This window comes from Pteropus medius, unplaced genomic scaffold (assembly GCF_902729225.1).
Source record: "Pteropus medius unplaced genomic scaffold, Ma_sr-lr_union100, whole genome shotgun sequence".
Classification (NCBI taxonomy): Eukaryota; Metazoa; Chordata; class Mammalia; order Chiroptera; family Pteropodidae; genus Pteropus; species Pteropus medius.
Window position 1 is genome coordinate 6105085 of NW_024343733.1, and position 26803 is coordinate 6131887.

The 26803-nt window shown below is 35.0% G+C and overlaps 1 protein-coding gene across 3 annotated transcripts in view; it reads right to left on the reverse strand.

Annotated features, from left to right (window-relative positions):
• SPPL3 (signal peptide peptidase like 3) overlaps window positions 1-26803 on the reverse strand; it is a 101074-nt gene that overhangs the window by 13845 nt on the left and 60426 nt on the right. For all 3 annotated transcript variants that reach the window (XM_039868341.1, XM_039868343.1, XM_039868342.1), the window contains exons 2-6: window positions 20235-20312; window positions 10845-10933; window positions 3674-3793; window positions 2878-2956; window positions 1906-2018 (exon numbers count right to left, since the gene is read on the reverse strand). In XM_039868341.1, coding sequence (XP_039724275.1) covers window positions 1906-2018; window positions 2878-2956; window positions 3674-3793; window positions 10845-10933; window positions 20235-20312 — 479 coding nt within the window. The remainder of the gene's footprint in view (window positions 1-1905; window positions 2019-2877; window positions 2957-3673; window positions 3794-10844; window positions 10934-20234; window positions 20313-26803) is intronic.

Sequence of the window (26803 nt, forward strand, 5' to 3'; positions counted from 1 at the left end):
GCCACTACTAGTAGGATAACAGAACCTCAGACCACCCAGGGGCTGAGAGACTTCACGGTACTTTAAGCATCACTTGTCATCATATTGGACTCTGAGGCTGCTAGCATCAAGACCTATCAGTCCACGTTAGGTGACCACTGCTTTATATTTAGTCAAAGCAGTAACAGCTGGAGCTTTCACTGTCTCACTTCACGTAACATTTGTGTAGGTGGAGTTAAGTGCACTCGACTTATACATGTACTACTTTTAGTTAAATCATTCTTCTGCAGAAATCAAGAGTTAATCTCAGGAACAGTCAAATGCACACATATCCCACTTTATCACTCTTAATACCAAGTATATATAAGACAGGCATTACCCTTCTACTGTGAGCCAGGCAAGCTACGTGTGTGACTTTGGATGTAATGTCTTTTTCTCAACTTACTCTTTATGCACCTCCAGAAGCACTGAAATAGCAAACACCAATCCATAAGAATAGTGAAAGCACTGATACTAGACTTGCAAAATTTAGCAGTTCTGACAACCACGTAAAAATTCTAATAGTGTACTTCAGAATGCTTATATGCACAGTGGGCACTCAGGTGCTGAAGCAAATGATCACAGTAAACGTTTTCTGAAGGCAATGTATATTGTTAAAAAGAGACCAAGGTTGTCAGAAATCAGCAAAGGTGAATCGCTGCATGGACCAGGCACTGGTGATTTTGACTCTGCCTTCCCATTCAAGTACGTATGTAAGTCTAGAGGGAAACACTCTGTAACGTCAAGAAAATGCTTTTGAGTTTCAATACTTGGTATATGATAGGCACTCAAGAAGAAAAAAGCACTGAACAACTATGACAAAAAATATAAGACATATACAAATAAATGACATATTTAAACAATTATAAATATGTTTAACACTTTCAAGATCATCAAACAGTAAAATTCAGTTGTTCTTTAGATGTACAGTTCTATGGATTCTAACACATGCACAGATTTGTAGAGCCACCATGACACTCAGCATACGGCACTATGAAGGTGCTTTCTTCATAGTCACACCTTCCCCACATAACTGCTGGCAACCACTGATCTTTTCATTATAATTTTATCTTAAGCCAAAAATATATTTAAAAATATCATGTGTTTTCTATGCTTTTTCTGTAATTATCACCTTTGATTAAAACAACATACGCCATATATAATTTTATGGAGCTCGCAATTCACTCTATAGTTGGTTCCCTGATAATATTCGGCTTCTTAGAGTTTTTCCACTAATTAATTTGGTACACAGAAATTTCAAATCCTTATACTGGTTAAAGTAACTTATGAGAAAAAAAAATCCCTTGAAACAGAAGGCTAAGTTTTTAGTTTTCGTTAGGGTTTAAAATTTCTTCTTCCTTAAGACTGTATTAACTTATTCTGGAACATGGAAAAAAATACAGTTTAAAATGCTTTTTTTGTTAAATTCTATACAATTTGACCATAAGCAGGGCATCCTTGGTTTTGCATTGTCCAGAAGAGGCAAATTCACAGAGACAGAAACTAGATTAATGAATGACTGGGCCTTGGTTGGTTGGGGGGAATGGGGAAGTGATGGCTAATGGTATGAGTTTTAGACGGTGCGTGATGAAAATGCTCTAAAATTTATTGTTAGTGATAGGTGCACAACTCTATTTAGTGAATGTATTAAAAACTAATGAATTATATACTTTAAATAGGTAAACTGTACAATATGTGAATTATAGCTCAAAACAACTCATTACTCAATGATACATACCATGTATCAAAAATAAACCCAATGATACATATTGGATACCTAAAATTCGATGATAATCAGAGGTAGTACTACTAACAGTAAAGGAAGAGAGGACAAACTTAACTATCTATAAACTATATTAGAATTTCAGCTTGTCACATGTTACTCACCATCCATGAGAAGCCAGTGGCCAGTGAGAACCCAGATGAGGACGAGCATGACAGACAAGGAGAATGATAGTAGCTCGGCAGCAGTGAAACGCCCACAGCAACCAAAAGAAATCCTGGAAAACACATGACATTAATGGGCTAATGGGCAATAAATTTTATTCAATAACCAAACTCTCCTCTTGTTCTTCATGATTAGTGATCATTAGGGCCAGATTAGAATAACAGGTAATACCCAGATACCTGGAAATCCAAAATACCCTATCCTCTTTGGAGTAAACTACAAAGAACTCAGAGGATAATACTTCTATACCCATTGATAATGCTTTTTTCCCCAAATTACCAACATGGGTGTTTAGAAGTTTAAAGAGATAATATCAATCTTTGAAGATTCTAAGCATAGGAGAAATTCTATTCTTATGAAAAAAAGATGAAGAAGTTAATCATTTAGCAAAGGCGAATATTTGTAAAATAGTAAATCTATGTGGTTATCACTAATTCCTGGGAAAATCAGCTGCCCCAAGTGACTGGTTTCCTAAGTTCGTATAGCATCTCCATTAGCATTTTGTTTCCATGGAGCAACAGTTTTAGGAGTTAAGATGTGAACATTGGGATTAAGCCTAAGTGACTAGCCTATATTGTATGTCACCAAAGATGAAAGGCAAAGAATGTCTGAGTCAGTCACAGTTTTCATATTCCATTATCTCAACAGTAAAGGAATGAAAGCACTGCTTCAAAAGAAAACTTCTCATCTTTTGATAATCTGAGCAGGAAGCATATTATAATGATTCTACTCTCCTAAGATTTGTCTGTTTCCTCTGCTATGAAAAGGTGAAAAAGGAAGTACTATCTTCCACTTTTCTGGCATTGTGTGATCCAGTCAATACCAGAAACGTAGACTTCGAATCCTGCCTTCAAATATGAGAGAAAAACATATACAAGTTCATAATTTGGAGGAAAATCCCACGTCCTTACTTGTTCTGAGGTGAACAGGGTCTTGTTAAATACTGGCACATCGGGAGAAGAAGAAAAGCAAAAGCTATCGTTGCAAGAACTATAGAAAGAAAATGTATGGTTAAATTTTGTTGAGTTTTTTTACATTATAAGAAAAATGGCATGACTTATAGAAGCTTAATCATTCCCAAAATACTTCTGTCAACAGGTGGATACAATAAAATTAACTAGAGAAGAAAAATATCTTCCTTTAGCATTGCACAGATAACTCCAAAAAAAAAAAAAAAGTACTTGATTTGAAGTAGGTAGGTTTTCTCATTCTCTTCCATCTCAATCAGAAAAGACAAATAGCACCCAGGAGATGATCTCCTAATGAGTCTAGCATTTTTTCATGTTATACATTTCCATCATTGCTTAGTTTAAGAACTGATCAGGGAGCTGACAGTTAAATTACCTTGACTAGTTACCAGTGTTTCTATCTGCAGAAACATTGGCAAAGGCTGCCAATGACCACTCTGCTAAACCAGACCTATAGGTAACCTGTTAGACAAGGAGCCACAGCCAAAGTGATCCTGCTCTGCTGTTGCAAAGCTCACACATTTTCAAACCTCTGGCCTTTTGTTCAGACCATGTTGGCAGGTTTGAATTGAGGACATGTCAAATAGGTCAAAGAAAGGATGAGGAGAAGTAAAACCAGACTTATGAAGAAAAACTTGCATGTCGTGGTGCATAAATCTTATTTTTTCAATGATGATTTAAAAGAGGTGAAAAAAGTTCCTTTTATGTTAATGTTAAGAATAGGCAGAAATTCATTTACCTGCTGTACATATTGTAAAAACTACTTGAACTGAGTCAAAGAAGAAGAACATTACTAGGAGAGAGACAGACGCTCCAATTGGAAGGAACAGGGCCTGGGTAGAGTCAATAGTTTGGATACCTGAAAGAGAGAAAAGGGGACATATTAACAACTGAGATAACAGGCTCTGTGCCATGCACTTTAGATGCCATTAACTCATTAAAATGCAGACAGTTCTAGGGATTAGTACTGAGATATAGATTATCTAGGCCCTCTTGATTCTTTCCTTCCCAATGAGATTATGAGCTCCTTGCTCTTCAATATGCCTTCATTATAGTAGTTGCTCAAAAAATATTTGTTGAATGGAACTACTATTTCCTGGTGCTAACCATCTGGATGACAGGGTGCTAAAAACAAATGAAATCAAGAACACTTGAAGGTAGTAAAAATTTAGTCAATTTGAGTACATTGGTGGTCTTGTGTACAGGCTTGGTAAAAGTAGTAGTTTAAACCCACTGACTAAAATAATTTCTCCTCATTTGTAGATTTAATGTATTCATGTTCATTCTTTCCCCACTGTCAATAATTGCTGAGGGCTGACTTTGGGGATGGGAGGAAGAGAACAAAACATGTGAAAACAGCAAATCAGAAAAATTATTTTATGGGAACATTTTAAGGAACAAACAGGATTTAGCACAGTGGTTCTCAGTTCTTGGCTTCTCATAAGAATCACCTGGGGACCTTAAAAAAAATTACAGTGCCCAGGCCTAACCCCAGATCAATTAAACTGAAATCTCTGGGGGTTAGCAGACCCAGATAAAAACTCTCCACAAAATTTTGTTTTGCATCCAGTGTTGAGAAACATTAATAGAATATTTGGTGGAAAAGGTAAACATGACAGAATCTGAATACCACTGAATGAAAAGAAAAAAATTAATTTTGTCTTGAATGCTACTACTTCCAAATTAACCCTGCTGAGAGATCATTAAGTGCACGAGAGGAACTAAAGAAGAAATTTTCACTGGTCTTTTATTTTTATTTTTTTTGGCCAATACCATACTGTTTTGATTACTGTAGCTCTGTAGTATAATTTGAAGTCAGGGAGTGTGATACCTCTGGCTTTGTTCTTTTTTCTAAGGATTGCTTTGACCATTTGGGACCTTTTGATACCAAACCAATGGAACAGAATTGAGCGCCCAGAAACCCATATGTATACGGGTAACTAATTTTCGACAAAGGAGCCAAAAATATGCAGTGGAGAAAGGAAAGCCTCTTTGACTAATAATGTTGGAATAACTGGAAAGTCATATGCAAAAGAATGAAACTAGACAGCAAAAGAAACCAACAAAAGGGCAACAAACTGAATGGGAGAAGATATTTGTAAACAATATCTACGGTAAGGGGCTAATATCCACAATATATAAAAAACTCACCCAACTCAGTAACAAAAACAAATAATTCAATTAAAAAATTGGCAGACCTAAACTTTCCCCAAGAAGACATATAAATGGCCAACAGACATATGAAAAGATGCTCATCTTCACTAGCTATAAGGGAAATGCAAATCAAAACCACAATGAAATGCCACCTCACACCTGTCAGAATGGCTGTTATCAATAAAACAAGAAATAAGTGTTGGAGAAGATGGGGAGAAAAGGGAACCCTCACACACTGCTGGTGGAGATGTACAGCCAGTATGGAAAACAGTATGGAGGTTCCTCAAGAGATTAAGAATAGAGCTACCAGAGGACCTAGCAATCTCTGTTCCAGGTATCTACCTGAAAATTTTGAATAATATTTATTCATAAAGATATATGTACCCCTACGTTCCCTGCAGCATTATTCACAGTAGCCAAGGCATGGAAACAACCGAAGTGTCCTTCGACGGACAGTTGGATAAAGACGTGGTATATATGTACAGTGGAGTACCACTCAACCATGAGAAAAGATGAAATATCACCATTTGTAACAACATGGATAGATCTTGAGATTATCATGCTAAGCAAAATAAATGAGACAGAAAAAGATAAGAATCATATGATTTCACTCATGGGATATAAAACAAGAAGCAACAAATGAACAAACAAAACCAACAAATTCAGACATAAACGACAATATGGTGGTTACCAGAGGGGAAGGGGGATGGAGAGAAGATGAAGAGAATAAAGGGGGTAAAATACATGGTGATGGAAAGAGACTAGACCTTGGGTGGTGAGCACACAATGCAACATACGGGTGATGTATTATAGAATTGTACTCTTCAAATTTAATTATTAACCAATGTTACCCTAATAAATTTAATTTAAAAAAGAAGTGTGCATATAACCTACAAGAAAGAAATATTAGTAGTAAAAGTCTCTTCATTAACTTAAGGCTATGAATATTATGCAACCAGAATGAACATAACTAGACACAAAGTGTTGCAATCATCAACCAACATTTAAGAATTACTCTTTGGTATTTAAATCTACCTGTCCCCAAGAAAGCTAGAGATTTTGGTGAAATAAAATATTAACTATTTCTACAAAACAAAATTGCTTCTTATTGGCTAGGTAGATGAGTCAAATAATTCACTTAGGCATAGGGCAATACAATTTAGGAACAATGATCTATGTGTCAAGATATATGATCTGGAGAAGAGGTCTATCCTGAGTTGCAGTCAAACCCATTTGGCTTGGTGGCATGGATCATTTTAGGGGAGTGTATCTTAAAAGTGTCTTACAGACATTTATAAAACAAAACACTCTGAAATCTCTAACTAAATTTCATCTAAAGAGTTCTGTTTTGTTTTTTAATCGACGGCTCTATAACAATAGTTCAAGGAAGAACTAGAGAAAACTACAGAATTTCAGGTGCCCTTCACAACAGAAAATAACGGTTTCTCAAATGATTGTTATGTGGTAAGAAAAATCTTTTAAAAAGTCTATAAATCTTAAAACAATCCCACTCTTCTGTCAGAGAAAGCATCATATAGTCTACAGATTATATTGGTTTAAAATATAAACAGAAAAATTAAATGGCTCGTTAGAACAAAGACTGTTTAGTAAGTTAGGCCTGAGAAATATTTGTTTATAATAAATCTAAATTTTAAAAATTCATTCTGCAATTGAAATGCAAAACCGAATACAAAGAACAATTCTAGAATATTAGAATGCACAAAACTTGTTTTTTGAAAGCGCAGGTTTTATTTAAACAAAGAAGTATTAGACACTCCTTCCATTATTTTTTTTAAATTATGGTGACACTGATTAACAAAATCCACTAAGTTCCAAGTGTACAACTGAACAGTAAGTCATATTATATATATTGCATGTGTGTTCACTGCCCATAGTTCCTTCCATTGGTTTTATAGAAAGATGCCCAAGATAGCGTACCAAACGGCAATGTTACAGGGCAAGTTAGATTTCCTTTAGTTGCTGACAATGTGCTACCTAGAACAGTATGTACTTCAATACTGCACTTCCTGAAGGTCTGCAGAAAGTGGTCCTGAAGGGAAGGAGCTAATTAGAAATTTTAGCCAAAATCCAGTGACTTCAAAACAAAACAGAACAGCTCTAACTGAGAAGACTTATGTGCAGTTGCACTATCTTTAAAGCCAAATTAACATAAGAAATAGGCATGATGACTGAATTAAAAATTATGTAGAGACATTATTTTTAGCATTCAGTGAACAGGGCTACAGGCTAAGTATCTGGTTATGAAAGAGACATTGAGCAATACACCAATATATCCTTGATAATTGTTATGAAAATTACTAATTTTGTAACTCCAGGAGAGAAGCTTGCTTTTAAACAAATATTTACTGAACATCTATTATACAATAGGCAATGTGAGGGATTAAAAAAAAAATCACTGCCAGATCTCACAGTTTAGAGACAAGGTGGAGAGATTAAGATGCATATCTCTATTAATGAAGAGAATTTCAACTGTTCATTACCATCAATCTGTGTAATTCAAATAAATTATATAGGAAACCTCAGATAAGAACTTCAAAAAGTCAGATAAGAAGGGTAAGGGCTTTTTTAAAACCCACTTAATACTAATAAATAAAGACTGACGTGCTGGGCAGGAAATCTCTATATATAGGCTTCTTGAGGCTGATGAAATGATGAGACAGGAGTTAGAACAAGATTAGAGAAAATGAGAGAAGACCTTGAGGGAACTCCCCCACTCCCACTTTCTTTCTAACTCTTTTTATTGTAAAATGTCACACATTCAGGAAAGCACATGAAACAAAAATGTAGAGCTCAGTGAATCACATAGACAATACCACCCAGTCAAGAAACAGAACGGAAGTCTTTCTTGGGCCCCTCCTAGTCGCTACTCTCTTTCCCACAAAGGGAATGACTGTCTGCCTTTTAGTATACTTTCTTCTTTGCTTTACTTTATATGTTTTCTACCCAAGCATGCACCTTAAAATATTAATAAGTATTTACTTTGTTTTTGAAACTTATGATATAAATTGAGCTACATAGCATGCATTTTGTCTGGCTTTTTTTTGCTCAATATTGTGAGAAACACCCATGCTCTTGGTTATGCATAGCTTTAGTTCACTCATTTTCATGTCTTTTCCACAAATTCCTTGATTCTTATTTATTCTGGGAGTAGGCAATTGCAACCTTTAAGAAATCTACTATTCACTTTTTCCTTCATCAGTTCAGGACACTCTTGTCAAAACCTTAACACTAAATTCATAACTTCCTTTTCTTAGAGCTTTCCCCCCAATTCTTCTACATTGTTGACCATTTAGGACTTCAATCTCTCTAGCATCTACACAGTCTCTTGCATTTCTCTGTTCACCTTTCAGGCTATTATTTCTTTGATTTTTGATAAATGCATCCCATTTGCCATGCCATCTCTTCAATCTGGAATGGCTCATATTCCATAATCAAGTACTGGCCACCTCTGCAATGGCCAATTCTTTCATTATGTTCCTGATTATGTGGGTGTGGATGTGTTCCATCCTCATCTGTGCTTACTTACCCCTTTGGTCTCCACAGCCCAGATTGGGCGCTGAAGAAATTATTTGTTGAGGATAATTTAGTACAATACAGGAGGTAGATTCAAGAAAATGACCATTTAAACAACCATCTACTATTCTTTAGATGCTGATTAATAACGAGAAATTAAAAAACTTATGTTACCAGGTAACTTCCTTCTACTATATGGACTGACTTAACCATTTATTTATTTGAGGATAAAACTGTACTTAGACACACACTATCAATTTCTCTTAAGTTTCTGTAATGCAATGTATGACAGATTTATAATCTGGTTTAAGTACATCGTTTGCATACATGCTATATAACACAGGATTTTTAAAGGAGTTTCAAGAGTATAAAGTGATTTGGCTTAAAATGTTGATAGATGGTAAGTTGCTATGTAATAATTTAACCTGAAAATCAGATACTGACACTGCGTTTTACCTGGTTCCTAGTAAGTTACTGGTATGGTATTTTATCTCATATAAGGATCTATGTCATAAGTTTAAGAAAAGACTTATTTAAGTGATTTTTACTTACTGTATGTATCATACCCACTTTATACTGCTGGGGACAATGAAACATTTCACTGGGTGAAAACTGGGCAAGTATAATTTGATTGGTAAGATATTATAGTACCTAGAGAAACTGAAATAGATATTTAGTGATCTCCAATGTAACTTCCAAGATCCTCCATGGATATGCTATATAATTTTATATTAGCTCCCTAAAATTTCATCCCTTTTAGGTGGTGACTTTAACCTGTCCTATAAGTCATGCTCATCCTTCCCTCTGTGCCTTTTATTATATGTTCTTCCCACCTGAAGTGATGATTTCATCAATTCCACTGTCAAGTTTCAAGTCAAACGCACCTTCTCTAAGAGTCCCTTTCTAACTTGACCTACTGTTGCTCATCCTGACTTGCCTTTCTCTTTACTCTTTGTACACTGATGTCAAAATGACTTCATCTCTAGTGCTTACTCTGACCCACTGATAGCAGATGCTTGTTCAAAATTCTGAGGCTACGGTAAGAGTCCATGAGAAAAAGTATCTGCTCTAGGTATAGGATGGGAAGGAGTATTTGCTATCAGTCTTAGCACTTTATGAGCACCTTGGAAAGTATTTTGGCCACAGAACCCACATGACAGCTTGGGAACCAGCTCTTATACTTTTGCATCTTTCAAAATAGCTAATAGAATACCGAGTGCATGGTAGGTAACAATTATCAATCTCTTAATATTAACAAATCAACTTTCCTTATTTCTAATTTGATTCTCTTTTTATAATAAGCATCACCAATTTTCTATAACTACTGAGATACAATTGATAAAATTTACCCATTTTAAGTCTATAATTCAGTAACTTTTTCCTCTTTTTTTGGGGGGGAGGGGGGAGGTAAATTTAGCAAGTGTGAAACCATCACCATAATCTAGTTTTAGAGCATTTTCATCACCTCAAGAAGATTCCCCGATGCTAGTTTACAGTTAATTCTTCTTTCCATCCCTAGGCCCAGGCAACCATTAGTTTACTTTCTATTTCTATGTATTTGCTTTTTTGAAAATTTCATATGAATGAATTCACACAATATGTAGTCTTTCCTGTCTGACTTCTTAACACAATGTTTTCAGGTTCATCCATGTTGTAGCATGTACTTCATTCTTTTTAATGCTGAATAACATTCCATTGTATGGAAAGACCAGGCTTTGTTTATCCAAGAGCTTATGGATCTTTTAGTTATTTCTACTTTTTGGATATTATGAATAATGTTGCTGAACATTTGCCTTAGAGTACACTTCTTCAATTTTTTAAAACAAGTATTCTTATACAATCTTAAATGTCAGAAAAGATATTCACAATGCTTAGTTTTACAAGTACTTCAAGTAGATTAAATCTTTAAGAGTCACCAAATGAATTTATAATCAATACCTAAAAAATTATCAGCCTCGCCAAAGTTTTTAATGAATTCATAAACAGAGTGATACTAATCTGCTTATATTTAAGATAAAGAAACTCAGCAGCAAGCCTTTAGGCATGAGTTAAAAGCAAGAAATCAGTTCAGATTCAAAACTTAAGAATCTTAACAAATCATACCAAACAGATTAGATTTTATTATACCAAAGATAAATCTTGAACCCAGAGAATTAACTGGAGCTATAGAAAGAATCAAAACAGCTACATGTATGAACGTTAACTGACGTAAAGTTCCTTACTATTATTGGTGCTGTTGCCATTGAAAGACCCAGAAGAATTGTTATTGTCTTTCTCCTTATCTTGATTTTCAAAGTCCATATTAAGGGACCTGTGGAAAAAAATTGCATAGATAAGCTTTAGTTTTGCTTAACAAAGAAAAGCCAGTAACAAAAGAATATTTTAAATCCTAAGGCACCAGGAAAGATCTCTTTTGAACAACTCAACAAAAATAGTTCTTGCCACATTTTAAAAATCAGTCTACATTCCTTCCAATATGTCAGAGTTCAAGAGTTTTCCTGACTGCAAATAAAAGCATTCCACTGTGGCTGAATCTTCTAGCACATTCTTAACTACTTCCTTATGTGATAAATACCTGGGAGGAGAAATGCTGGGTCAAAGAGCATGTGCAATTTTGAGACTTTTACATACGACACAAGTGCTTCCAAAATGGTTAGACCAGTTTACTCTGCTAGCAGTGCATGAGAGTACTTGTTTTTCTATACCTTGTCACCTTTCATTCGACAACAAACATTTGAGTTTCCACTATATCTGAGGCTGTCCTAGGTACTGGAGGGACATAGTGAGTGTAGCAGGCTAGGCTCTCGTGGATTTTACATTGAAAGAGTGGAGAGACTGACGATAAACAAGAACAGTTAAATATATGGTATATCAAAGGTAAGAGCTAAGGGGAAAAGGCAGAGAATGGAGAGGTTAGGTTTGAAATTTTCAATGAGGTGGGCAGGGAAGGCCTCACTGCTATGACTTCTGAGTCAAGACCTAAGGAAGAAGTCATTGTCAATATGAGAGACTAAAAATGCTATCTCTGTTCCAAAGCAGAATTCCTTAACTTTGAATAATTTTGTGTACATGAATTTCTCACTTATTTATTTCTTTGTTCAAGTCCACGGCCCTTATTCTATGTTCCTTTAAAGAAGGGGTTTTTGTGTGTGTGTCCAAAGAACTTCCTGCGATGATGGAAATGTTCTGTATCTGCACTGGCCAATATGACAGACACTAGCCACGTGAACACTTGAAATGAATTCTATGTATTACTTAATTTTAATTAATTTATTTAAATGTAAATAATTTGAGAGCTAAAACTATAAAACTCTTAGATGAAAACTTAAGGGTAAATCTTTGTGACCCTGGACCGGGCAGTAGGTTCTTATGGGGGAAAATAATATTACTCATATACCTGATAAGGATCTTGCATCTAGAATATATAAAGATATCTTACAACTCCATGATAAAAAGACAACCCGATTAAAAAACAGGCAAAGGATCTGAATATTTCTCCAAAGTAGATATGCAAATGATCAATAAAAAAGTGAAAAAATTCTTAATATCAGGAAAATACAAATCAAAACCACCATGAGATACCACTTCACACCCACTAGGGTGGCTATAATCAAAAAGCCAGATAGCCAAGTGATAGCAAGGATGGAAAAATGGAACCTTCATACACTGCTGGTGGGAACGTAAACTGGTACAGCCACTTTGGAAAACAGTCTGGCAATTATCAATTTTCTAGCTATTCAGTTTATCTATTTCTGTGAGTGAGCTTTGGCTGACTGTGTCTCTCAAAGAACTTGTCCATTTCATCCAAGTCATCAAATTTACTGGCATAAAGTTGTTCACAGCAGTCCCTTATTATCCTTTTAAAATCTGTAGACTCTAGTAACATCACCTCTCTGATGATGTGCCTTGGAGTAGTTTTCTTCATGTTTCTTGTGCCTGGAGATTATAGAGCCTCTTAGATCTGTGGTTTATAGATTTCTTCACATATGGAAAAATTTTGGCCATTCTTTCTTCAAGTATTTTTCTCTCCTCCCTTCTCTCTTTCAGTGACTCCAATTACGCATAAATTAGGCCACTGGACATTACTGTTTGATGTCCAATGATAGTTCAATGGTACTCTTTCATTAAAAATTTTCTCTATTTCATTTTGGATCATTTCTATTGTGCCTTCAAGTTCATAAATCTCTTTTCTGCAATGTCTAACTGCTGTTAATCCCATCCAGTGTATTTTTGATCTCGGACATTATTGTTTTCATCTCCAGAAGTTTGATTTGGTAGTTTAAAATATCTACCTAACTTTTTATATATTTGCAATACAATTATACTATCTGTTCTGATGTACTGCTCTGCTAATTTTAACACCTGTGTCAGCTCTGCGTTGGTTTTGATTGATTATTCTCATCACTGGTTAAGTTTTTCTTCCTCTTGGCTACCTGGTAATCTTTGCTGGTATGCCAGACATTATGAGTTTTACCTGTCTCAATATTTTTATAGTCTTATTAGCTGCTTGATATTTTTATAGTCCTATAAATCTTCTTGAGCTTTGTTCTGGGATGCTGTTACCTGGAAATAGTTTAATTTGTTCAGGGCTTGCTTTTATGATTTATTAGGCAGGTCTGAAGCAGTGTTCAGTGCATGGTAATTTTTCTCTGCCACTGAGGCAGGACCTTTCTGAGTACCCTACCCAATGCCACATGAATCATAAGGTTTTTCCAATCTGGCTAGTGGGAACAGGTACTTTTCCCTCTATTCTTTTCACATTCTTTCCTCAGCCTTAGGTTAATCTCCTCACATGTGTGCACTGATCAACGCTGATGAACGCTCAAAGGGCCCATCTGCAGATCTCTGGGGTTTCTCTCTTTGTAAGCTCTCTTCTCTTTCATATTCTGATTTATTAACTCTAGTTGCCTCAATCTCTCTGGACCCTCAGCTCCATCTCCTCGACTCAGGGAATCTATCTCCCTATACCACAACCTAAAAATTATCTTTAAGTTTATTTTTGACAAAAGTTGTATACAGATGGTTCCCGACTTTATGATGGTTTGACTTACAAGTTTTCAACTTTATAATGGTGCAAAAGTGACACATAGTAGAAACCAGCTATTCTCAAGCCTCATCAGAAGAAATTGATGACCCTGTCGCTGTCACATTCCCATCATCTAGCAATTCATTTTTGTTCAATGCTTCAAACATTCTTAAGGCCCAGTGTACTTTCAGCTGTGTATGTTAACGGCACATACAGCCATTCCTCTCTCCTGAACTCAAGTGTTTTGCCAGTAATAAGCTGCCTAAGAAATTCTAAAGCAGCCTCACATTGTAATTCCTGGGTCTATTTGCTCATCAGGACAGCCCCTTTTTATGGCTTTCATTTCTCCCTCCAATTAGTGTTCTCTCCCTCCCTCAATGCTTTCCTGTAGGTCTGTCCAATTCTTTGGGGGACATACTGTTTAGATGAGTAATTATGCTATTTTTTCTGAGCAGCTGGAAAGATTAAAGAGAGACAGGTGTTGGCTTTAAGTAATATAGGAAGTATAGCAACGCTCAGCTAAGGGATGGCAAACATAAGGGCTCCTAAATCAAGGATTTATTTTGGCTTTTAGAATCTAGTTTTATTTGGTATAGTTTTCCTCTCTGTACTTAGAAATGTGAAAACCTGGTTAGAAATAACCAGTTCACTTTACAAATCTTTTATCCTGTATTTTATGATCGGCTTCTCTTACAGAGTTTTCCATTTCAAAAATAGCACCAACATTGGATCCAGGTGTTTAGGCCATTAAGCTTGACTCCCCTCTCTCACACACACTATATCCATTCCATCAGCAATCTTGTCCTAAATCCACTGATACCTCACTCCACACTATTAGCCTCTCTAGTTAAAGCCATCTTCGTTTCTTGCCTGTACTAGGGTAAAAGTTTCCCAGGTTTCCCTATTCTACTTTTCCCTCATACCCAACGATCTATTTCCCATAAGATCCCAGAACAATTTTTCTAAAACACAAACCAAATCATATCACTCCCTGTTCTCGACTCTCTATTGAAGGTTGATTTTTCCAACTGCACATGAACATTCTCCAGGATTGATCATACGCTAGGCTATAAAACAAGTCTCGACAAATTTAAAAGGATTGGAATCATAAAAAGTTATGTCTGTGACCACAATGGAATTGAATTAGGTTGCTGAAATTCCTTTCAACAAGAGAGAATTCTGAAATATCCCCAAATATTAGGAAAGTAAGCAACGCGCTTAGAACCCACGGGTTGGAGCATCTGAGATCTTGCTCGCTGGTATATGTTGTCAGTTTGGCTCAAATAAACTCTTATAAAAATTAAAACAAACAAAAAACCCAAGGGTCAAAGAAAAAAATCACCAGGGAATTTAGAAAATATCTTGAGTGAAATAAAAATATTGAGCTTCCACCTTAAGGAACTAGAAAAAAGCAGCATAAACTAAACCCAAAGCAAGCAGAAGGAAGGAAATAATAAAGATTAGAGTGGAGATCAATGAAAACAGAAAAAAGAAAAAAATCAATGAAACCAAAAGTTAGTTCTTTGAAAAGATCAACAAAATTGATAAACCTTTAGCTAGACTGACCCTGGAGGGGTGGGGCAGAAGACACAAAGACTAAAATAAAAAAATGTAAGAAGGACCATCACTACTGACCGATAGAAATTAAATGGATTATAAGGGAACAGTATGAACAAACTGATGCCAACAAATGAGACAACTGAGAAGAAATGGACAAATCCCAGAAAGATACAAATTACTGAAACTGATTCAAGAAGAAATAGAATATCCAAGTAGACTATAAGAAGAAATAGAATTAGTAATTAAAAATTGTCCCACATGCAACCATAAGAGAGCTAGAATGGCTACATCAGATAAAGTAAGACTTTTAAGACAAAAACTGTTACCAAAGATATTTTATCTCAGTCAATCCATCAGGAAAATATAAGTTATAAACATACATAAAGTGAAAAGACAAATCCACAGGCTGAGAGAAGCTCTTTGCGAGCATTTATCTGATAAAGAACTTGTATCCACAATATATAGAGAACTCTCAAAAGTCAACAATAAAAAGACAACCTAATTTTAAAATGAGCAAAAGATGTGAACAGACACTTCACTGAAGAAGTCACACAGGTGGTAAAATAAGCACAAGAAAAGATGCTCAACATCATTAGTCACTGAGGAAATGCAAATCAAAACCACAAGATATCATTCATCAGAATAGTAGAATAGCTATAATATAAAAGACAGATAATAACAACAGAAACTGAAATTCTCATACATTGCTGGTAGGAATGTAAAATGCTGCAGCTGCTTTGAAAAACAGTGGCAGTTCCTCAAAATGTTAAACACACAGTTAGTTACCTTATGAGCTAGTAATTCCATTCTTAGGTATCTACCCAAGGGATATGAAAACTTATGTCCACATAAAAACTTGTACATGAAGGTTCATAGCAGCCAAAATGTGGAAACCATCTAAATGTCTATCAAATGATGCATGGATAAACAAAAGAGTATTATTTGGTGATGAAAAGAAATAAAATCAATAGACTAGTGATTATCAGAGAGTAGGGGGTAGGGGTGAGGTAGAAGAGGTCAAATATGTGGTGACAGAAAGAAAAAACAAACTATGGGAAGTAAATACACAGTGTAAATATATATATATGCCTAACTGTTAAAATGTACAGCTCAAACTTATTGGATTTCATTAACCAATGTCACCATAATAAATAAATAAAAATTAAAATAAAAAAGAAAAATACTGACACACGCTATAATATAAACTTAAAAAAAATGCTAAGTGGAAGATGCCAGTCACAAAAGGTCACATGTTGTATGAGTCCACTTATATGAAATGTCCAGAATAGGTGAATCTATAGAGAAAGTTAAAAAGTAGTGTTTACCTAAGATGAGAGAGGGGGAAGGGGAATGACTGCTAATGGGTACAAGATTTCTTTTGGGATGATGAAAATGTTCTAAACCTGGATTACGGTGATGGTTACACAACTTAGTAAGTTTACTAAAACCACTGAATTGTACACTTTACATAGGAGAACTTGATGGTATACACATCCATAAAAAAAAAAAACCCTATCAATACTTAAAAAGTTAAAAAAAAAAAACCCTACCAATACTTAAAAAGTGTGTGGAGGTGGAGAGTAAAAGCGGTCAAGCAAGCAGGAGAGAAAAAACCCAAAACAATGTTTATAAATCACATGATTGAGAGAACCTGTATCTAGAATATCTGAAGAACTGTTACAACTTTGTATAGAACAAACATCCCAATTTGAAATTGGGCAAAAATCTGAGTGGATATTTCACCAAAGAAGAAAATTCACATGGTCAATAAGCACATAAAAAGATGTTCAATTATCTTTTCAACATACTAACCCCAGTTACAGGGAAAATGCAACAAAAGCCATGAGATAGTTCACGTCTTAATACTAGAATGGCTATAATAAAAAGACAGAAAATAATGTGTTTAAAAAAGTTCTTCCCTGCTACTAAACTGTATGTTTAAAAATGGTTAAAAGAACTCATATGACTCAATAACAAATAAAGCAACTGATCCAATCAAAAAATGGGCAGAGGACCTGAACAGACACTTCTCCCTAGAGGACATACAAATGGCCAAGAAATATATGAAAAGATGCTCAACATCGCTAGCTAATAGGGAAATGTAAATCAAAACCACAATGAGATACTGTCTCACGGCTGTTAGAATAGCTATAATCAACAAGAAAAGTAAGAACAAATGTTGGAGAGGATGCAGAGAAAAAGGAACCCTCATACATTGCTGGTGGGAGCAAATTGGTACAGCCACTATGGAAAACAGTATGGAGGTTCCTCAAAAAACTAAGAATTGATCTACCATATGATCCAGCAATCCCTCTACTGGGTATTTACCCCCAAAGACTTGAAAACTTATATCTGTAAAGATATTTGTACACCAATGTTCATAGCAGCATTATTCACAGTGGCCAGGACATGGAAGCAACTGAAGTGTCCTGTGATAGATGATTGGCTAAAGAAGCTGTGGTACATATATATATATATACACAACGGAATATTACTCAGCTATAAGAGATGAAATACTGCCATTTGTGACAACATGAATGGATCTCGAGATAAACATGCTAAGAGAAATAAGCCAGACAGAAAAAGTTGAAAATCACATGATATCACTTACATGTGGGATATAAACCTAAAAGAAACAAAGGAACAGGACAAACAGACAGACTCATGGACATGGACATGGACTATAGACTAGTGGTTACCAGAGGGTAGGGAGTGGGGAAGTGGGGAGGTAGACAGGGTAAAGGGGCTCAAATATAAGGGGGTAGGAGAAGGGTGAACTGGGTAAAGGGGATTAAATATATGGTAGCTGAAGGAAACTGGACTTTGGGTGGTAAACACACAAAAGAATATACAGATGTCAACTTACAATGTACATCTGGAAATTATATAATTGTATTAACCAATGTTACCCCAATAAATTTAATTAAAAAATTGGTTAAAATGGTAAATATTATGTCATGCATATTTTACCACATACAAAAAAAGCCCTCACCAGTACTCAAAAAAAAAAGTAATGAACAAAGCAGGAAAAAAACAACAAAAAAAAATCTTCCCACAAAGAAAAGTCCGACTTTAGATGGCTTCACTGGTGAGTTCTAGCATACAGTTAAAGAAATAACCACAATTTCACATAATCTTTTCCAAAAAACAGAGGGAGGAAACACTTCCAAATGTGTTTAAAGAGGGCAATTTAAGTGTATAATTAAAGGCATCATGATTTACTTTTTACAGAAAAATGTGTTTATTAAAGTATAAAAGACATAATGCACTGAATAAGAAGTCTTGAAAACTGGGTTCCAATCCAGACTTTATTACCAATGAGTCATGTGATCTTTGTCAAGTTATCTCATCTTAGGCTTTAGTTTCCTCATTTGTAAAATAAGGAAGTTCACCAGAGTAATCTTTTCCATTGATATAATTCTGTGGTACATTTATAACATAAAATTTTGTTTAATACCTGCCTGACGCTAAATTGGTATAACCCTTCTGTAAAACAATATGGCAACATGTAGTTAAAAGCCAGTTCATACTATCTGGCGAAGCATTTCAAGTTTTGAATATTTAACCTAAGGATATAATTCAAGTAAAACAAAAGAACACATAAAAAGATGGTCACTTTAACAACCCACATGTCCAACAAGAGTGGAATAAGATAGTAACACAAAGGAATATCAAATTACTAAAAATTAGTACAAAAATGATGTGGAAAATATTTTTGTTAGGTGAAAATAATCAAAATATAAATGATTTAAACTATGAAAATGTACACAATATATAAGTATATGCCAAGACAAAAAGTTCTATGTACTAATGAAAGTACAGCAGGTCCTCAAATAACATTTAGTTATAACTTTGATGAGATGCTGTAGGAACTTAATTCTTGTTCATCAATTAGCCTATGGTAAAACTGGTTTTGCAGAATTTACTGATGATGTTAAATGAGGACTTACTGTATAGTATTAAGAATTTTTTAAAGTTCTTAAAAAATTACCAGGTCTTTTGAAATGCTGACATATTATATACACAAACAGAAAAAATTAGAAACTTTTCCAAAAGATACAGATACAAAATATCAAGATTATACTGATAAGGTTCTAAGGTGCTCTGGCTTGATTAATGTGTCCTAAGAATCATTATGAACTTAGAGCTCTCAATAAGTCTTAATGATTAAAATTTTTATCAGTTGATATTGGAATTACCAATAGTATTTTATTTGTTCTTCTACTCAGTATTGAGATAAAGCCTGAAAGTCTGTGATTTTACCAAGTACCCATTAAAATCCAGACATAATTTACTGGATAGTTCAAAATCTGTATGCCTAACTTCCATTTATGACCATCATTTCAAGTTCTCAATTTAAAATTTCTCATGTGGCTTTCATTTGTAAGTGTATCAGCCACAAAACTACAGTTCCTTTCAAGAACAGGTAGCAAAAAAGAAGGGAGTGAACAATCTGTTTCCTAATTTTCCTTCCTATTCCTATGGCTGCTTGCTAGGATGGAAACTCAAGAGGATCCGTTCTCAGTATTCCCAATGTCAGCAGAGAAAATACTTGGTAAATGCTAATGTCTACGATTCTAATGATAGTAGGTTGAACCATAAAAAATTATTTCTATAGGTCAAAAACATCAACTATAGGCAGCTACATATGACTCAACCTATGTCAATGCCCCTGTAGTAAGAAAAACTTTTTGTTCCCTGTGAGACTGCAGAATCACTATCAAGGATTCTCTCACTAACGTTCCCAAAGAGTGTGCTTATGTGAGACATTATTTTTAGAACCAGAATTTAAGCAATTTTGTGTTTGCATGTTTGTAATAAAATGCCAAAGTCATAAGTAAAACCAAGAAGTATTTGAACAGCAGCCAAATTAAAGAAAATAAATATCAGAATTATCCCATTCAAACTCAATTCCTGTCAAAGTCAGGTTTCTCTTCACAGAGCAATAAGTTTTGGTGCTAACACTTTCCAAGTAGTGTTTCTTCCACCACCAACTGAAATGAATACCACTTTGAGAGCATCTTACCTGAAACTACCATAGACTATAAGTAGAATGGAAATCAGAAATGTAGACACTTGACTGGAATCCACCAGGGAATAGGCCCTAGAGAAATAAAGGGGGGAAAAAATTAAATCACATGGCAGCAATTCCTCATGGAGTTTACAATTCAATGAAGATCTACAAACCCCACAGCTCTGATTTTATCTTAATAAGAAAAAAGGTATAAATTAACATTAACGAAATAACAATTAAAATGAGATTTGCTGGTTTAAGATAAAGAATATGTTCATAGCTATTATTAGTTAACATTCACGGATGTTAAATGATATCAATGTAAAAACCTCATCTGTGTATGATATACAATAGGTGCTTATAACATACTCCCAATTTAAAAAGAAAATATCTACCAGTTCTATCAACCAATGATAAAAAGTCTGTGATCAAACTTTTATCAGTTTACACTTGAATTACCAATAGTATTTTACTGGTTTTAGTCAGTGATGAGATAAAGCCTGTATCTCTCTCCTGAATTCCATTTCCATTTTTATAACTTCCTGTTGGTTCTTTCCATCTGGATGTCTTACAGGAAATTCTTCAAAGTCAACAGGTCTAAAACTAAAGTTATTATTCTTCCCTTCATATCAGATCTTCTCAAGGAACGGTACATGATCCTCTCAGTTGTCAAAGCTAGAAATGTCTTGCATTCCTGACACCCCGCTTCTCTCACTTCCCACATGAGGACAGCGAGTCCTATAATTTCCACATCCCCGACTCCCCTACTTCTCTTAATCCTACTCCAATTCCTTAGCTCTCTTCTGTGGCTCAACTACCAGAAATCTTGTTGGCAAGTGTCTCTCTGGGAGTTCACCCTCCATGCTATCCATTCTTATTTGTTAGGATTTTCCTAAATTTCCTTTTTTCATTTCAGCAAATATTTAATGATGCCTCCGTGCCAGACACTGCTAGCCACTGGGGACATAATAACAAATAAGACTGTCTTGGTCTCTCTCTGAATGTCTTTTCTAAATGAATAAAAAAATTAATTTCATTCTAAAGGAATTAAAAAGCAAAAAGTCAACATAAGCAAGTGAATATAATCATGGAAAATGTTATAAAGGGGAGAAAGACAAGTATGAGAATATATGATAGGTGATCTTATCCAAGAATTGGGAGTAGGGGTGCTTTTCTTAAGGAGGCAGATGAATGAGACACACAATAACTCGGACTTGGTGATTGTTTATGGGAGCTAGGGGAGGATTCCCAGGTTTCTGCTGAGCAGCTGGTGGACGGCTGAACCATTTAGCAAAAAAGGCAACATAGGAGGAGCCAGGTTTTGGATGTGTTGAGGAGACTTTGGCTATCTCGGTCTAGAGACAGGAAGCAGCTCTAACCTGTTATATATATTGGGAGCTCATCACCTTCTATGTGGTACTTCCTAGCAGCAGTAAGAAGAGGACCCAGGATAAAAGCCTAAGAAACCTCCAAAATTTAAAGATCAGGTAGAAGGAGAAGCTGCAAAGAAAACCAAAATGAAACAAAGAGGAAGAAAACCCAGGGTAGCAGGGTGAGTGATGAGTGTTTCAAAGAAGCAGCAGGACTGAATGGTGTCTGAATTTAAACTCCTGATCTACCTGTTACTAGTAGCTGGGACTAGTTACTTAACCTCTCTAAGTTTCAACTCTTCATGAGTAAAATGAAGGTAAATGATAACACCTACTTCAAAGAGTTGTTAAAGAATAAAATGAGAATTCACATGAAGAGTCAAACACTGGTAAGTACTCAATGTTCACTGTATTAGGAAGGAGAGGTCACCTGTGTTGAAGACTGCTGAGGTCAAGTAAGATGAAAACTATAGTGCCCATTTTTTGAATTTATTTAATGTGTAGTCACTGGTGACCTTATCGAAAAGTTTTAGCGGAGTGATGAGGATGGGAGTTAGATTGGAACTGGCTGAGAAGTTAAAGTTAAGGAAATAGATATAGATAACTTTTTGAAAAGTATAGGGAAGAGAAAAGTAGTTGGAGGGGAATATAATTAAGGATAAAGGAGGTCTCACATGTTTTTAAAGATAGGAGATACTCAACCTTTTTTGTATGCTGACTAGAAATTAACCCAGTGAAGCAAGAAAGGCAGAGAATATAGAAGTTTCTATTAATCTTTCTAAAAAAAACAGGATACATAATGAAATGTCAAGATAAGGTGCTGTGGTCTATAATGTCATTTTTGGTCTTAATAGAGATATATAACAAGTATTTACGGGTGAAATAATATGACTTAAAGTTTGCTTTAAAATATTCAGAGAGTGGAAGAACATAAGAGGGATAGTTGTAAAAAAGAAGGCAATATTATTTTTAATTATTGAAGCTGGAATGATAGGTCCATGGGAGTTTATTATACTCTTCTGCTTTTGTTATTTTGAAAACTTACACAATAAAGTTTTTTTTAAAAAGCAAGACCATTTACACTGCAAAATCTTTGAGATGGTAAGGCAATTAAAAGCACAAGAAGCAGATGAATACTGGAATGTATGTTCTGGGTCATGAATTCTGTCTCACAACACCCCACAGCCATCCTGTCCTGAAGCTTCAGGCAGTGCAGGGAATGGGAAGGCAGGAGACAGGGCGGCCATGCTAGCTTCTCCACTAGTCCCTGTCCAGCATGCGGCTGTGGTGGGCTGGTGTGTCCTTTTGGACAACCAGATGACATAGACAGGGCTTACTCACAAAGAGATACCTGAGACACTATATTTCATACACTAGGAAAATTAATCCAATCAATTTATCTTTATGTTTCTTGCTCTGATACATTCTTTGCACATATCTTTCAAAAATCTGAAAACAAATGACCTCTCTTTAGAAATATTTTCTTAAAATTAAAAAAAAATTTTTTGGAATGGGTCATATATTCAAAAATCAACAGTATGTAAAAAAGGTACACGTTGAGAAGTCTCACTCCCATCTAGTACCACACTCCACCCCATCTTCTTTAAATAACCAACTCTTATTAGTTTCTTTATAGCCTTCTGGAATATATAAGCATATGTAATTTCTCACCATTTCTTATATAAAAGGTAGAATATTAAATGCACAGCTCCGTACTCCCTTCCCCCCTTTTACAATATAGCCTAGAGATTTTCCTCTATCAATATGTGGGGAACTTTCTTTTCTTTTAATTTTTCTTTAAATATCTACATAGTATTCCCCTGTGTGGATACACCAGGGTTTTGTTTTGTTTTTTAACAAATCATTTTTAGGTGGCTCCTGGTTGTTTCTGAAATTCTGTTACAATTCTGTAATAAAGAGGCTTATAAATTTACCTGCATTGCACACACATGAAATGACACATCCGTGTGGAATAAAGTTCTTAAAATTGAGATTGCTGCATTGGAGAGAAAATGCACTTGCAATTTGACAGATGTTGCCAAACTGCCCTCTGGAGAGGTTAAATCATTTTGGACTCTCACCAGTAATGGATTAGAATTCTTGTTTTCCAAAGTCTTGTCAACAGTGAGCAATGTCTACTTTTAAATTTTTACCAATCTGACAGATGAAAATTGGTATCTCAATATGGTTTCCATTTGCATTAATTTTCTGATGTAATTAAAATTTTTTAATTAAAAGTGAGATTGAGCAGCTTTTCGTATGATTAAGGGCTAGTAGGCATTTTAAAAAGCAATTAAAATTTTTTTCCCAGACTCTAGAGCTATAAAAAAGCATAAGCAGCCTTTTTTTCCCCCTGAGGAACTTTTGCTGGTGTTTTACTTGAATGACTTGGCTTTTCTGTACCCTTTGTATTCTGAAGCATATTGTCATTACCTAAAAGGTAGATTAAATTTCCCAAACTCAGTGTGTCTTAAAGGTCTGATACTAGCGTTTATTCCTTTTGCAACATCGCTCAAATCAATGGAGTCTCTCTGGAGATTCATGGCTTAAGACTTCTAGAAGTCTGAGCTGAATTTTTGTGAAACCAGCTCCTCCTCTAGCCTGAGTGGCCGATCATATTGTAGCACTGACTTTCCTCAGTCTGTTTTTCAAGGTGAGGCTTGACTATGTGCAAAATACCTTATGAACAGGCTGATCGGGCTAGCAGGTCTCCTCTCCTGGCAATAAGCAGGTTACTGACTGCAGAACTAAATGCATGGTTTCAGGAAAAATGATGTTTAACAGTTTCTTTTGACTAAACAGGTTTTTTTTGGTTTTATTTTTCAAATATATGCAAAATTTGGCTAAAGCTGTCTAATATACTCCATGGTATTTTATAATTTATAATAATTTTTAAAAAGTTTTTACAATATTCCAAACTGTACCGAATATCACATAATTAGAAGTCGGAACTTATTTCATGGTATTACCTGAAATTTCATATATTTTTAATTCTAACAGTACAGAGATTTTACCCCCCAAAAAAGCGCCTTTTAACAAAAAGAACTTAAAAATACAGAACATGGATTAAAATTAATTTTAGTTGATTTGCATTTTTAAAAACCTATCAATTTTCTTTTAAAAATTAAAAAAATAATTAATGTTCATTGTAAAAATTCAAATAGTAAGTATATAAAACAAAAGTGCAAGTGCCTCCTCCCTCTGCATTCCTGGTCCCTAGGAGCAAACACTTTACAATGTAGTGTATGCATCCTTCCATATAATTCGTGTGTACAGAACACATCTAAAAATGGAAACGTGCCTGTTCTTCTATAACTTGCTCTTCTCTTAAACTCAACTATGTATCAGGTGCTATTCTTTTCTATTGCCTTACCTTATTGACCTTTTGCTATCAAATTAAGACATGGGAAACTTGACAATATATAGAATGCACTCTTCTTTTTACTAAGAGAAATCTTCTAGGTTCAATGAACACAACTTTTAACCACATGAACATTGTCTAGTAATTCTCATTTTTGTATTAACAACAGCAGTATCTACCGATGTTTTACCATTTTTTCATCTAACTTAACCTTCTGAATTAGGAGGGCAGATTTGTGTTTTTTAACCTCAGTAGAAACAAATGGATGCCTTTGCTCATGCCTCTCTTTTTAGTCAATTTAAGATGTAGTGAAAAAAGGAACATTTCTATTGCCTTTTTAGCAAAGGCAAACCATAGAATCCCACAGGTAAAGATAACAACCACAACATGATACTGAAAATTCAAAACTATGAAAATAAGATGAGGAAGAACCGCATTTTAAACTTTGGCATATGTACCCTAATAACTCCTACCTAGCCTAGAGGAATTATAATAACATTGATATCGTATATATTACATTTTAAATATGTATAGAAATCATTTTTGGAAAATAACATCTGCTTAACAAATGTGAACATATTAGCACATTTTGTTACTAACACTGAACGTGATAGACTATTTTGCTATCCTAAAACAACTTTACGATGAAGTTTTCCTATGGGAAAAATTTACCAGGAAACTTTCTGCCAGGGAACTTAAATTCTCTAAGTTTAGGGATTCCTTGGCATAGATGTATTTTATGAATCAGTTATGTTGATTTCAATAGAGGCTGCCTGTGTCAAGTTCAAGTAGAAATATGTATGCTTTACTATTAAGTCTTTTAAAAGCCCAGGAGACAGAAGGAACTATTATAAGCTGGTGATAAGCCTAGGATGTATTTAGAAACACACGTTTTCCTCTCACACTAGCTATCTTAACTAGCCAATAAATCATGCGCAGGCTCATGCTGTATCTTAACTTGAAAAAAAGACAATTATAAAAACAGCAAAAGTAAAGTCTGAATCGAATATGAACTCAAATGATTTATATAGAGCTATGCTATCCACTATGGCAGCCACTAGCCTCATGTGCCTATTTAAATTAAATTAAAAATTCAGTTCCTCACAGTTGCACTAGTTAAATTTCAAGTGCCCAATAGCTGGTGGCTACTGTAGTGGATGGCCAGATAAAGAACTTTTCCATCACTGCATAAAGTTCTAGTGACTGCACTGATATACTTCTGTAGATAGTAGCAGACCTTTGAACAAAGTAGGTTTGAACTGTGTACCCATGTATATGCAATTTTTTTCAGTAAATATATAGCCAGCCCTCTGTAGCTGTGGATTGCAAATCTGCGGGTCAAAAACAGTACGTATTTTCAATCCGTGGTTGGGAACCCACCACATATTATTGTTTTATGTACGCACTGTTCTACTGCGTGCATAAAGGACTTGGGCATTTATGGATTTTGCTATCTACAGGGGGTACCAGAACCAATCCCCCACAGATGCTGAGGAACAACTTAAGTTTTTGGGGAATCTAAAGTTATATATGGATTTTTGACTGCACGGGGGAGGGGTCGAGTAAATATTTAAAAACTAGAGTTCTGAGATTTTATTGGTGGCAACGGCAACAACATTTAAGATTTTACTGAACATTTAATTCTTATAACCATTCTATGAAGTAAGTCCTACATGTCCACAACCCCTTATTCAAAAAAATACCTTGAGAACTGATATTCCTGAATTCAGAATTTTTTGGATTTTATAAAACAAAACACCCCCAACTGGAGTCAGGAGCAGTACTCTATAATCAAATATTAATATTTCTATAGTGAAACACATGAATAGTCACACTAAGATAAAGATTAT